General features: G+C 39.2%; 3 protein-coding genes across 3 annotated transcripts in view; 1 reads left to right on the plus strand and 2 right to left on the minus strand.

Moving 5' to 3' along the window:
- Positions 1–2,965, minus strand: part of scp2b (sterol carrier protein 2b) — an 8,135-nt gene extending 5,170 nt beyond the window's left edge. The window contains exons 1-2 of the mRNA XM_015017098.1: positions 2,797–2,965; positions 1,900–1,990 (exon numbers count right to left, since the gene is read on the minus strand). Of these exons, the coding sequence (XP_014872584.1) occupies positions 1,900–1,990; positions 2,797–2,819 (114 nt within the window). The 5' untranslated portion in view covers positions 2,820–2,965. The remainder of the gene's footprint in view (positions 1–1,899; positions 1,991–2,796) is intronic.
- Positions 2,966–7,926: 4,961 nt separating this feature from the next.
- cpt2 (carnitine palmitoyltransferase 2) lies at positions 7,927–12,510 on the plus strand. The gene is made up of 5 exons (XM_015017095.1): positions 7,927–8,435; positions 9,362–9,442; positions 9,528–9,634; positions 9,703–11,007; positions 11,852–12,510. The coding sequence occupies exons 1-5, from the start codon at positions 8,254–8,256 to the stop codon at positions 12,178–12,180; spliced, it is 2,004 nt and encodes a 667-aa protein (XP_014872581.1). The 5' UTR covers positions 7,927–8,253; the 3' UTR covers positions 12,181–12,510.
- Positions 12,511–13,187: 677 nt separating this feature from the next.
- Positions 13,188–15,092, minus strand: magoh (mago homolog, exon junction complex subunit). Its single transcript, XM_015017096.1, has 5 exons — positions 14,874–15,092; positions 14,502–14,560; positions 14,103–14,213; positions 13,519–13,601; positions 13,188–13,401 (listed from the first exon to the last, which is right to left on the minus strand). Exons 1-5 carry the CDS (start codon positions 14,962–14,964, stop codon positions 13,302–13,304), a joined length of 444 nt encoding a protein of 147 aa, XP_014872582.1. The 5' UTR covers positions 14,965–15,092; the 3' UTR covers positions 13,188–13,301.
- Between the last annotated feature and the right edge of the window lie 49 nt (positions 15,093–15,141).

A 15,141-nucleotide genomic window follows, 5' to 3' on the forward strand; every position in this document is an offset into this window, starting at 1 on the left:
TGACAAAAATTACACCCTGTCAGCCGTTGTCATTTAGTCTTTCTTAGTGTTTTCAGTGGGGAGGCGCCAACTGCAGATTTCTTTTCCAGCCTTAAAAAGCCCAACCTACCCGTTCTGACTTTTTTTTTTTTTACTGACACAGTGACACTTCTATCTTCATGTTTCTGTCATTTATGACAAATTTTCACAGCCGGTCCTGCCACAGAGCTGGAGATCAACCTGCCTTCCCCGAGGTCAGGCAGAGGTAAGTGCTTCAGGACAGCAGAGTCAATGAGGAAACCATTTGCTGATTGAGTCAGCATAAGCTTGACGTGATGCGTGTGCGGCGAGGCGGTCCCACTGTGCCACCAGGAGCTGGTGCAGCAGGCGCACACATGAGCACAAACAACTGAATAAACTGATGATTTTTTTTTTATTTACGCAGCAAAAACCTGAAGCATCCCATAAGCCGTGGGTTGGTTACCAGTATCAACGTACGCTGAGGTTTTAAAACTGATCTGATGTTCTGTCATTCTGTTCCTACAGTTAGAATGGACTGCCAGAGAAGTCCAGAGCTATTTTCAGCTGTTTAAAGCTTAGAATGACAAAGCGACACCTTGCTGTGTACTGCCAGTCAGCTGGCTGAAAGCTGGCACTGTCATCTTAGAATATCTGTGTTATCCTTAGATATTTTATCTGCTTTATGACAATCATTTGAAACTTCTTAAACATAATTTCCATAAGGGCTGGGCCATATGACTGAAAAATGATATTAGCATTTCTTATCACTTGACAGATAATAATTGATTATTTTTAATCTGAAACATCCAGAATTCTGCCAAACTGGTTACATAACCTTTCAGCTTTTATCCATAATTTCTTCTTGAGCTGTTGCACATTTTTTTTAGGTTCTGGATCTAAGTTGAGTGAAATTAACAACATTTGATTAGACATATTTTCTATCAGTACTGGACATCGTTATCATTTTATCGCCCAGCCCAACTTTCCAAGTTTGTTTAAATGGACAGTGTTATGTAAAATCCACTTTTTAAGCTTTGCATCATGTCATAATGTTATTCCCCCATCAGAAACATTCTTGGAGGGTTGCCTTGATTCTTTCATGTATCCTTGAGAAATCCTTTAATCTCCACGGCAACCATTTAGCTGTAGAAAACAGATGGGTGGACATAGCTCCGCCTTCAAGATGCAACTCCTCCTCAGAGCTGCAGTTTCCAAACTTCAGAGTTTCTACCTCACAAAGCAGCCCTCCCCCACTCAGCTCCTTCAGACTAGCCAGCAGCAATTAGCAAACATCCGGTGTGCACCCGCTTATCTTATTACACAAGCTACTTCTCAGTGAAATCCTGGCAAAAACGTTGTTAGAGGGTTAACAGAGGAGCCATATTGTGATGATTTCCTGAAGGCAGAGTTTCAGAAAGAGCAGGCATTTCTGAAATAAACAGGCCCTATTTCAAGGCATTTAATATCGAAGTCAAATTTCTTTTAAGTCATAGTTATATATACAGCATTTTTTATAATAACCGACAGTAACATAGTTACTCGATTGTTCTATGTGCCTGGAAAAAAACATAACACTGCCCCTTTAAGAAGTGAGGAATTTCTCATTGCATCAGTTGGGGTTAAATAACTTGCTGCCAGCTGGAAGATAATTGCCCATGCAGTAATTATTTTACAGCATGCTCCTTCCTGTTGCTTAGTGAAATCCAGTTGTTGATTTTTCAGTGCATTACCAGCAGTAGAAATAATTGTTTTGTTTTTTTTTCAGTTTTAGATCCAAATGACATGCTTTATTTAACATGAAGCTGCTGTATCTTAACTCAAGGTTCTACCGTGTTAAAACTTCTCTGTGAGTTTATGTTTAAAGTAAGAATAATTGGTTGGTGTGTGTAATGCAGTCACCTCCTGCAGCTTCTTGTTGATCTCCTGGAACACAGCGTGGGCCTTGAAGCCCTCCAGTCCGGTACCAGCACTGGTTCGAACGGCTCGAATCCTTCCCATGAAGACGACGAGCAGAAGGAAGAGACGCAAAGGACAGAGAGGAACACAGGTAACATCTTCGTTAGTTCGTCGTGATTCTTTCATCTTTGGAGTCACTGTAGGATCAGTGACAGAACTTTGATGGCTTCGTTCATTGCATGTGATTGCCCCCACACACCCTGAGGTGACACACTCCATCACTTCCTCACCTGAATCTTGGTGATGACTTACCAGAAGGAGATCTGGCTGATGACTGGAAGTCTAACTTAGCTGCCATTTATGGCAAAACACACAAACATGAGAGGAGGCTCAGCACCTGCTAGCATGGATTTTCTAGTTTGAGAAAAGTTTGTGATTTGAATATTTTTTGATTTATGTATATGATTTTTGCAACTAATAAAATTCGGTTGAGGCTATAGAATTGGTCTGTTTTATAAGTAGAAGGAATTTAAACATCATGCCTTATTTGAACTGAACAAATATATCAGGTGACATCAGCAGGTTACTGACCTTACAAGCTGGAGAACTTTTATTAGATTAAAATTGTCACATTTCCTACGATTAATTAATGCTCTAATCTTCACTTTGTTTATGGAGCAGCGGGGTATTTAAACTGTGTAGCATCAGTTTATAGCAATTATAGTCTTTGCTTAACATGAGCAGCTGTCAACGGAAGCCCAGCTGATAAACCCGACTATCGGCTTTTGCTTGACATTCGTCCCAGTCCCAAGCTAAACGGGATAAACAGGACCAGTGATGGTTGACCCTGTGAAATGGTTCGATGCTAAATGAAAACGGTATGAATTTAACTCGTCTTACCTTGGTGTGTGAATTTCAGGCATTCTGCTGTAAGGAGTACGGAACGAAAACAGTGCTTCTGCTAAAACAAACAAGCAGATCTACTGTTGTACTTTCTCCTTTCTCCTGCTGATGTTAGCTAACTGCAGCACTTCCGGGTTTCTTCCTGTCTTTTGTCATAGACATGAATACCCAGACTCGATTTGTCGATGTCAGATAGCAGCGAACGGTCTTAAATTTGTGCAGCTTTAAAGCATAAAATATGATTTTAACAGCCGCATGGCATAAAATTCTTTTTTCAATAATAATGATATGTTGTTTCATCATATCATTATCTTTTCTATTTTTGCCCTCAAACATAGAGAAGGAGTAGAATATTACGGGGTGCCATTTGTAAAGTTAGTCTAAAACGAACAGTAATAATTTGTGTTATTTAGCCTGTCATGCGAAGGAAAAAACTGGAAGTTCGTTTTTCAGTCACGTTTTCACCACATTTGTTATATGTCATTTGAAAAAAAAAACATAGGAAAGAAAGAAAAGAAATGTGTGGAACTGTAACACACATTTTATGAATACCATTTTTTCTTCATATTGTGACATTTAATTTTTTTTGTTATTTCTTATGAATGATTTTCTGTCTTTTTTTTAACAAATGACTTTGAAAAATGAATCCCCATTTTTTTCTTTTCTGTCAGGCTAAATAACCCAAATTATTGGTGTATTCGTTTTTACAGTGTAACACACAATCCATTGTATGGGGTTGAAAAATGATGAGTTATGGTCTTGTACAGAGAATGACAAAAAAGAGTGACCATGAATTTATGACATTAAGCTGAAGAGCTCTTGGATTAATATCTAACAAGACAATGAGCCAAAGCACAACAGCAGGTCCCCTTCTGATTGGCTCTGAAGATTTTAAATGAAAGTTTTACAACAGTCTATTCAAAGTCTGGAGTTTAATCTAGTCATGTGACATGACTTTGATCAAGCTGTTCACGCTAAAAGGAGAAAAAAAAACTAAAATAAAATAAATAAATAAAAACCTCCACTGCGAGAAAAGACTTGGCAGTTAATGCAAACCCTTGAGTCTAACTTTTGCTGCCAAAAGTTACCAGTTATTAGGGGGCATTTAATGTGTTTATTATTATTATTATTATTATTATTATTATTATTATTATTATTATTATTATTATTATTGCTCAAAACTGGGGTTGTTGTTCTTCCAAGACAATGACTGTAAAGGTACAATTGGATGATTTGCATCAAAAAATATTTATGTGCTAGAATGGCCTAGTCCATGACCAAACATAAATCCCAGTGAGGATCTGTTATTAGACTTGAAGGCTGATGCCTGTAGTCACTTTCCATCCAGTGAACCTGAGCTATTTTGCAAGAAAAGAATTTGGTCAGATGTGCAAAGCTGATAGAGACAAACAAACGGCAAAACCTTGGCAGCTTTAACTGAAGCATCCTTTAGGATAAACAGCATATATCTGATCTATTCAGAGTAAAATTACTGACATTTTTACACTGCCACAAACTGATTGCTTTGTTCCCCGGGTTTGGCTATAGAATTAAAAACGTCTGTAGATTTAACATCATCTTAAAGTTGACTGAAGATCTATTAAGAAGAATGACTGTGCATTAAAAGTGTGCTGACTTCCACAATCCATACATTCCACCAAAAATGTTTTTAAAGCAGAAGAGACTGCAGAAAATACTTCAGCACTTCAGTGCATACAAATTGAAACCAAAAGAACTTTAAAAGCATCTTATCACGTAATTTATTTTCTTTAAGACTTTGACTTTCAGGGTCCAAGTTTCATGCTTTAATGACTGCAGAAAAAAAAGATTCTGGTAGTTTAGTGGTGGAATCTTTTATCACTGCATTTCAGTAGTTTGCAATATTTCTGCAAAACCACTTCAGCTTGTAGAAAATTTAATCAATTATCCTGAGTTGATTCCTAAGTGGGTCGAAAAGCAGAGTGTTGAAAAGAGCTCTTTCTTTCTAATTCTTTATTAGTCAAATTCACTCACAAAAGTGACTGACACAAAAGTGACTGACAGCAGAACTGTAGATTCTCCCAAGAATCTACATTTTCTTGGCAGACTGTAGATTGCTGCTCTTCCTGGAAAGGCAGTGAGAGGTGTAATGTAATACAGAAAGAAGTTACCAAAAAGACTATATGTAGTTGTAACATCCACTGAAGACACAGTGGAAAAAATATTCTTACCCACCCCTTATTTTTTTTTAAACAGGTTTAATTTTTCATGTCCAAATGAATAAATACAAAAAGCATTTTTCAAATGAAGGACTGAGTGGAGGACAAAGTAACTAGAGAGCGCATACTGAGGAGGGAGTGGAAATAACAAAAGAACCAGAAGAGCTAATTCTAACAAGACAATCTTCTAGTAAGTGGGTGCAGCTGGGGGAGGTAGCAGGCAGGGGCAAATGAGGAAATAATTAAGAGCTGTGACGGGGAGCAGAATGATAGGCTGAGGTGAGGAAAGAAACAAAGGGAATGAAAGGGGGAAGGAAACCTGAACAGTAAACAGAAACAAATACTAATCTGATGAAACAATTTAAAAAAAAAACCACACACAAACAATGAGACTAACTGAACTGACACAAAGGATAAACTAAGACAGCAAGAAATATGGAAATAAATAATGACATGATCAAAATAGAAAATAACTGAAGTTATTTTAAGTTGTAAAACACCTATGGACCATAACAATGTAATGACACGAATTAGGGGAAAAATTATATATCAAAAACCATTCATCATGCACTAAGTTAAACTGATAGTGACCATGGTTATGATACATTGTCAGGATTTCAGTTTGAAAATTAAATTACTATTTAAACTGCATTTAATGGAGTTACTTTAAAAATATCAAGTTCTTTGATCATCCACTGATGTAGTCGGATGTGTGTGCTCTTTGGAATGTCTGGATTTGTGTGTTTATGGTTGTTTGACCCCAAGCGTTGTATCCCAGAGTCTGATCACACTCAGCAGGACTGCCAGAACAAAACTATGATGGTTGATGCCTTCTATTTATAGCCTCAGGACCTTCAAAATAAAATCCTTAACCAGGCATGATTCTCTCTGGAACTAAAATTTTGAAAAGCCTTCTATGCACATTTATCAGAAGGGTGTGGTTGTTTCAGACAACTGTTTTCATACTGCAACACGTGTCTGTCTGAGTCCAACTGTTGCTTAGATCTAAAATGGAAGTTTTAGACGGTAGAGTTTTAAGGACAACATGTTTCACAAAAGTAGTTTTTTAATTTGAAATCTATTTAAAAATGCTCTTTGCATTGAGAGAATACACAAAGAATGATTAATTAAAAAGTAGAAATTTTCACAATGAGACAAGGAGAGTTCTCATTCAGTCGGTGTTTGCAGAGCAGAGATGAAAGGAGGAAGAGTGGGCTTGGTGAGGGGGAATGGCTTCAAGGCCAACAACTCAAAGCCCTTTAACTCATTTCTACGTTTGAATCAAGACCAAAAGATGCTCATCTGTTATTGGTAAAATCCAGTTTTATTTTCCCCCAAAAAAGCTCAAACATCACAGCGAATGAGTAGGGAAATTGCGCTCCCTGCTGGTTAGATGAGCACAAAACATGCTGGAAATGAACGCGTGGGACCACCACCAACCTCAGTGCATTTTACTGAGATTTTATGGAATAACAGACCAACACAGTGCATTAATGTAAAACGGAAATAATATATTACATGATTTTCGAATTTTTGACAAATAAAAATCTGAAAAGTGTGGCATGCAGACAACACAGACGAGTCCCTAAAAGCTGGGAACATGAACAACACAATTTTTGCCCGATTTTATCACATATTCCTGGTAGGGAAACATGTGTATCAGTCTGCATTGTGTGGGAACAATTGCCACAAAATTCTGGTCAAGACTGGAGTCAGTACAGTCACATTGTGATAAAAAATAGAATAAAAAAATAACCAAAGACAATCAAAACAGAAGTAAGATATTTCAGATTTAACTCTTGCTTAACACCTTTAAGCAGGCATTTTCAAGAGATATTTTTTATCTGACAAACGAGCCTCATTGGGTCATATAATCTAATTTATTGAATATGACTGTATTTCAGAGCAAATCTGGCTGATACAGGACAGAAAAAAGTGCTGCATGTGTCACAAAAAGAACTAATACATTTCTATGTGACTGTAATTTAAGGAAATCTCAATTCATTAAACATTATGATGGGGATGGTGGCAGAAAGTAGGAATTCACCCTGCAGTCAGTGGGTTGCTGGTTCAATCCCTGCTCCTCCCACCTCTAATGATCTTGAATGAGACGTTTCACCCCCCCTTAGCTGCTGCTGGTGGTGAGAGGGCCTTGTGCCTGGTGGTGCATGGCAGCCTTGCTTCTGTCAAACTGCCCCAGAGCTAGCTAGTATGTGTATAAATGGGTGACTGACTGTAGTGTGAAGCACTTTGGGTCCTCTGGACTTGATAAAGTGCTATGCAAGTACAAACCATCTGCCATGATGAGGATGTATTAAAGCTTTAGATTTTGAAGCCTTCATTCAGAATACATTGGCTGAAGACTTATTTGTTACTTCCCTACATCCAATGGACAGTTTCACCAAAGGTTAAAAAGATTCACTTCAAAATCTATCATAAAATGCACCTAGTGGTGGATATTTTTGCAGAAAAGATTTAAATTTGATCTAGCATGTTGAGCCTTTTGTGACTGTCGAGGAGAATCACTTAACTATCTCTTTTTTACATGTTCTTTCTCCAGTTAATTCTGGAAAAACATTAAAAATTGGATGTCACTAAAAATTATGCTGATGATAGTAAAATATCTGTTGTGGTAAATATTTTCTTATTTAAAGTTCTACCATGTGTTTTGATCTTGTTTAAACCAAATTAAACTGTCACTCCTCACTGAAATGTCTTAAATCTGTATTTTCTAAAAATAAATATATGCCAATACATATATTTACTTTTGTTATGTTTTCAAAAGTTGCTCCATATCCTTGACTGCTTCTGTGTTCTTTTTTCTTACCCTGGTTGCACTGTTCCTTATACTTTTACGATATATTGCATTATTTGTTAAACAATATGTTTTGTTTGTTTTCAAAGTGACCTCCAGATACCCCGGAAAAGGTGCCCGACCAGAACAAGTCACGTGACTTGTTGTACCGGTTAGACTTCCTGTTAATTCAATTCCTGTTTATTTATTTGGTTGTTTGTGAAAAACGTGTCATTTAATCGTTTTGAGATTATAATAAGTTATTTATGAAGCGCGTATTTTCAAACTTCTATTCTTCTGAAGCCAAAGAGGCAAAGCTAAGGCAGCTTGCTACTGCTAGCCGCCGGAGTTAACTGTGGTATCTACCTGCTGACAGCGGTGACTCGGTAGAATTTTTACCTTTGGCCATAGCACTAAACCTCCCTGTGAACGGTTCCTGTATTTAGATTGCTAGCTAACGTCATGGCCACCTTGCTGTCAGCACAATGCGCTGCCTGCCTGAGGAAACCCGGGAGTCAGCTTCATTTAAGAAGAGCCGCAGCGAGGATCTCAGCTCGGTGCTACAGCAGCAGGACTGCTTCTTCTGTGGAGTATCTGCACCAAAGCGTCGTTCCATCCATGCATTACCAGAAGAGTTTGCCCAGGTAGGAAAACCAATGAAAAGAAGACCCTTGTTAAAGAGTGAGCCTGTAATTGACTTGTTCTAATGTTAGTCGGTACTACATTCAACCTTTTAGTGAATTTTTAATAAGGTTTTTCGAATGAAAGAAGGTTGAGAAAGAAAGTAGGTAAAAGGGTACGCTTGATTTCTGCTCGGGGACCACAAGGTGGCGGTAAAGAATACAAAATGACTGATAGAAAACACGGTGAATTAAATGTTTCACTTTTCAACTAACTTGAGTGTCTGATCCTAAGGTCTGGCTCTGAGATGGTATGGGGCAAAGCTCATTTCCACATCTATGATCACATCAGCAGAAGTTTTAGAACATCGTGGTAACTTGAAGACTACAACTCCAGCGATGTTCATGCAGAAAGCAGACCACATTTCAAAATGTAAAACCTTTGCCATAATGCTTGAAATGTGGTGGAATCTGAAATGCAAGAAAGTCAAACCAATCTTAACCTTTTGCTATTAGGCATAGCATTATCCACACATTAAGGTTTGTCAATCCCCTTTTTTCTGCCAAATCAGCCATGACCCTGTTGAGGCATGGTCTGCACAGACCCCTGAAAGGGTGCTGTGGTATCCGGCACCAAGATGTTGATGGCAGATGCTTTTAGTCAAGGCTAGTCTTCCATGGTAAAGTTTTATTGAGCTCAATCCACAGAGATTCAATGGGATTGAGATCTAGGGAGCTGGGAGGCCAAGTCAGTACCTCAAACTCATTGTTGTGCTCCTCAAACCTTTCCAGAACCCTTCTGTTTTGTAACTGGGAGAATAGACAACTTCAGGGAATAGCATTTGCTTGCAGAAACTGTACATAGCTTTCAAGACTATTTGGTAGAAGGTTATGCCTGACTGTTTTATGTTTTGGATGACATAGTTAACTTTTGCTTTGTTGTTATGTAGACTCCCCGTACCCAAGCTGGAGGACACCATCAGGAGGTATTTAGCTGCCCAGAAACCTTTGCTGGATGATGGCCAGTTCGCGTAAGTTACCAATAAGATTATCAATGTATTTTATAATTTGATGCTTGAAACTGAACATATCGCCATCTTCATCCTTTGTCTTCAGAACAACGGAGAAAATTGCTCAAGATTTCCAGAACGGAGTGGGAAAACAGCTCCATGAGGAACTGGTGGCTCAAGACAAGGCCAATAAGCACACAAGCTACATCTCAGGTGGGCGCGTTACCCTTCAGTGGCTTCACAGATGACGACAGAATCTAATGAGTCTGTTTCAACACCAGGTCCCTGGTTCGACATGTATCTGTCTGCTCGTGACTCTGTGGTGCTGAACTTCAACCCCTTCATGTCCTTCAACACCGATCCAAAGACGGAGTACAACGAGCAGCTGGTGCGGTCAACTAACATGGTGTGCTCCGCTGTGCGCTTTATGAAGACACTGCGAGCGGGTCTACTGGAGCCGGAGGTTTTCCACCTCAACCCAGCCAAGAGTGACACGGATAGCTTCAAAAACTTCATCCGCTGGGTTCCATCTTCCCTGTCCTGGTACGGAGCCTACATGGTGAACGCCTACCCTCTAGACATGTCTCAGTACTTCCGCCTCTTCAACTCAACACGCATTCCGAAACGCGGTCGGGACGAGCTCCTCACTGATGACAAGGGCAGACATCTGCTAGTCATGCGAAAAGGCAACATGTATGTATTTGACGTTGTGGACAGAGATGGGAATTTGGTGAAGCCAGCAGAGATCCATTCCCACTTGAAGTACATTTTGTCTGACTCAACACCAGCACCCTCCTTGCCTCTGGGCATCCTGACCAGTGAGAACAGGGATGTCTGGGCGGGGCTAAGGGAGAAGCTGGTAGCTACTGGAAACACAGAGGCGTTGGGGCTAGTCGACAGCGCCCTTTTCTGTCTCTGCCTGGATGAAGAGAGCATGCGGGACCACATTCACATATCCCACAACATGCTGCACGGCGACGGCTGCAATCGCTGGTATGACAAGTCCTTCAGTATCATCATAGCCAAGGACGGTCAGGCAGCAATTAACTTTGAGCACTCTTGGGGTGACGGAGTAGCCGTTCTCCGCTTTCAGAACGAGGTGTTCAAAGACACGACAGAGAAGCCGCTGGTGCACCCAGGCTCTGCCCCGGCGGCCGTGGACTCTGCCTCCGCTGTCCGCAGATTGCAGTTCCACTTGGACAGAGAGCTGGAGAGTGGTATCAAGAAAGCCAAAGAGAACTTTGACTTGGCCGTATCGAAGCTTACCATTGCCGCCATCGAGTTCAAGAAAGGCGGGAAGGAGCAGCTGAAGAAGAGCAAGCTGAGTCCAGACGCCATAGCCCAGCTGTCTTTTCAGATGGCCTTCCTGAGGCAGTACGGCCAGACGGTGGCCACATACGAGTCCTGCAGCACTGCAGCATTTAAGCACGGCCGCACAGAGACCATCCGACCGGCCACCGTCCACACCAGACGCTGCTCACACGCCTTTGTCCGTGAGCCCTGCAAGCACAGTGTGGAGGAGCTGCGGGCGATGCTCAACGAATGCTCCAAATACCACGGCCAGCTCACCAAGGAGGCAGCTATGGGTGTGTAAACTTTTCTATTCATATATATATATATATATATATATATATATATATATATAAACTTGTCTGTAGTGGGTTTGACCCCACCTTCTAAGTTTATCAAAATTAAAATGCAGCTAAATAAACACTTTCAAGGTAAGATAAATAACTTTGCTTTTGCTATGTATTTTACCACATATTTAATTGGGTATATGTTATTAATAATTTTACTGTATTGTAGCACTTTTAAGCCTTCATATAGCCAAACCCTGGTCTTCCTGGAAATGACTGATTTCATGTCTTTTAGTGTCCTGAAAAGCGTTATGCAAGTCTACTGCCTCTAATAAAGTTCTGCTGTCAATACGCTGCTTTCAAATTAGGGGTCGTAATGCGGTTATTGACCTGGATTTTCATAATTTTGGGAGATTAGCAATCAGCTGATACTTTCTTGTGAAATCAATCTTATTTATCTCACAAAGGTCTGTCGAAAAGAGACAACTGTCTCTTTTCGACAGACACAGCTCTACTGTGAGAGAAGGAAGAAAAAAATGTAAAATGTGACAAATCAAGGACTAAAGGAACTGATTTTTCTTGTTTACTTAATTTAATAGCTTGGACAGTGACCTAAACATTTTATTTATATTTGAGAACCTAATGTGCAGCTAAAACAAGTTTTTATTGTTTCATTGGTTTTGTTAAATGTTTTTCAATAAAACAAGATGGGAACATTGAAATTTTACTATGATTTTATTACACTTGACAGTTAGTTAGACCGTTAATCTAAATGTGTAACAGCTTATTCCATGTGGCTACCTTAAATTATAGTCACAGCAATGTCACTTTTTTTCTTCTTCTGTCTGAGCAGGTCAAGGGTTTGACCGCCACCTGTTTGCTCTGCGTTACCTTGCCAACTCTAAGGGTCAATCTCTGCCCAGCCTGTACACGGACCCAGCCTACGGCGCCATAAACCACAACATCCTGTCCACCAGCACGCTCACCAGCCCCGCCGTCAGCCTCGGGGGCTTCGCTCCAGTGGTGCCCGACGGGTTCGGTGTCGGTTATGGTGTCCACGACAACTGGATCGGCTGCAACGTGTCCGCCTATCCTGCTCGCAACGTCCACGAGTTTCTGCAGTGTGTCCACAAGTCTTTGGAGGACATCTTCAGTGTTGTGGAAGGGAAACCTTTGAGTTGAAAGATGACAGTGTGCCTGATCACCACTAATAATTTTTTGTCTTTAACGTTGCTAAATCCATCCGTTAACATTCAAGGAAAAATTTACTTGCATTACCAGGATTTTTAGGAGGCAAATGAAGAATTAAAATTAAAACTGCTGACATGTTGGGAAGGAACTACAGAGCAACAGGCAGCTGCAGAGATGTCCTCTGGAAGAAGCTGTGCCTTACTGAAATGTGAACAGAAAACAGAACTAATCTTTACTGTAATTCACATGATTTAACTGTCTTTGTTTCATAATGCAGCTTTATTGTGGTTGTCTTTTGGAATAAAATTTAAATATCTTGGATTCCATCTCATTAATTCACAATTCCACAATTTTCTGGACTTAAATTTCAAGATTTTTATTTTTTAATTCTGGATATTTGAGTATAAGAGATTAATCTTTGACAGCATGACTAGAAAATGGTTTCTAAAAACTTTAGTGAAATTAGTGAATTTTACTCTTTTTCCCTCAGGACTTAAATATTTCAGCTACTTTTTGATATCTGTCACCTCTTGTCTTGTAAATACTGAAATTTGGTCTTTCTGTACAAAGTGCAGATATAAACTATATTTAAAAAAGGACGGTGTACAGCTAAACATGTCTCCACTTGAAGCACTGTGCCAGATTATAACTTAAGCCAATTCACATCTGCAGTCACTTGACGGGTTAGAAACATCAATATACAATAAAATTAAACAGAAAATCCAACCTACAAGTTACTTTCCAGTAAATGTTCAGTTTGTGAAACCCTGGTACATTTATTTCACTGAGGAATAAAACTGGAAAAAAAATACTAGCTTTAGTTCTAACTTTAGCATTTTATCCAGACTCCAGTCCTAATTTAATTCAATATTTCTCAAACATTTTGTAGGAACCATGATTTACTATAAAATAAACCAGTCAAATCACCAGTGGTAGTACTTCTGATAATCAGATGCTCAGTGCAAATCTTTGGCATCTGACAAATCAAAAGGACACCATTTCCATTTTCATTGTTTATTCAAAATAAAAACTTCCACCAAAAGCAAATGTACAAAAGCGGTCGTTCAACAAAAACATCAGCTAACGTAACTAAAATCTTCCAACTGGACATTCTAGATGGGCTTGATCTTGAAGTGGAGCCCAATCAGACTGAAGACGAGACATTTCAGATCCTGGACCAGGTAGTAAAACACACGGAGTCCTTCAGGATCCCTGAAATGAAGCAGAACAGTTCAAGTTCAGCCCCTTCTGACCATAACACATGCGTACAGTAAGACATGTACAGTAACGCATGTTTACAGTACCACACTGTTTTCAAGTGGAACTCACTTTGACTGGTTGACATCAATCAAAGAGCCAATTTTGGAAGTTGTGAATGAAATGTGCTCGTCTCCAATGACGATCTCCAACTCCTGAAAACAAACACAATCGCAGGTTAAAGACACGTCCAGATATAATACATGCAATTTTTCAAACACCCGATCAGTTTTATTAAAAAAATGATAAAGGATCTATTAAAATAGGCTAACCTTAAATTACTTATTTAATTTTAAACAACTATCAAAGAGTACGAATGAAAAGAAGCAAGTAATGCAAAAAAACATTACATTTTCAAACTTTTCATATGATCTATTCAAAATTAAAAATAAATAAGAATCTGACCACCCAAAGCTGTACCTATGAAATTTTAACAACATTTTGTGAAATATTTCATCTAAAACTATAAACATTCAAAAGCTACAATCCATATTCAGATGCAGAAGAAGAAGCGCATATAAGATCACATTATAACCTGCATGACTAAGTCAGATCTCACTCAGATAAGATTTTATTTAATAATTTTAAAAAAAAATTAAATAAAAAACTTTTGGTCTGATGTGGATCAAAGTGGGGAGGATCACATCCTTACTAACCTGTCTTCCAACCCTGTCAGGAGGCGGCCACAGTGCATCATCTTCCTTGGTGATTTCGCTGTCATCAATGATGCGTTTCAGCTCCTCCATCACACTTTTGTGTACATATGCCTTGTTGATGAAAAGGAGAAACAGGGTAATGTATCGTAATTGTGTAAATCATTCAAATATGAATCTGATCTCACCTTATCTCATATACATTTCATATCTACCTAATCATATCACTTCATGGACGGAAAACAAAATCACTTCATCAATAAAATATATGGCCAATAATTATTCTGTCATAAATTTTTGTTCCCAAAGGGGCATAACAACACCACAGACAATATGAGACGTTATTCACGCTGGAGGCAGTTTTACGTCAAAAATAATCAGCAGAAATTGACCGTAAATTACCTCTTTCCTGATCATGACGTCATTCTTGTAGTTGCTGTTGTTTGCGTACCTCAGCTTACCTTTAAGAAAAGATTTCCATTAAAATAACATAAAAATGAATGAGCTACACATGAGGAGGAGTCACGAAACTAAACGCCACATGGCTTATACGCTCTAAAATCAAAATAGTTCATTACCGATTTCATTTTAAATTTGCAGAGTCAGTACAACACCCTAAATGCTTATTAGTAGGGTTTGTGGTCACATGTTGATCTACAGAATCAATCTTGCACTCTCGGCTTTCTGCGGCCTGCTCAAACCACTACTGCTAACAATGTTAGCTTCACCGGAGGAAACTATGCGTTTCCAGTTTTACCGCCAAACAACACTCACCGTCAGGTCTGAATTCAAATTCCAGGAACTCGTGTCCAAACTTCCCCTTGTGTCCCACATAATACCTCAAGTAAAAGTCACTTGTTGACATATTTAAACCCTAAATTATGCTATTTATGGTAAAGATCAAGGAACAAAACTAGCTAGCAAGTGTAGCTCGCACCCGCAAGCTTCGACGACAACGAACACATGCGCAGTGTAGACATCTCTAAGGTGCATTTGGACTCCGGGGTTTTGTCTTGAAGGTAATTCCCAACTTTTATATATA

Source organism: Poecilia latipinna, unplaced genomic scaffold (assembly GCF_001443285.1).
Source record: "Poecilia latipinna isolate Pla-1442-1.1 unplaced genomic scaffold, P_latipinna-1.0 Scaffold2102, whole genome shotgun sequence".
In the NCBI taxonomy this organism is placed as follows: Eukaryota; Metazoa; Chordata; class Actinopteri; order Cyprinodontiformes; family Poeciliidae; genus Poecilia; species Poecilia latipinna.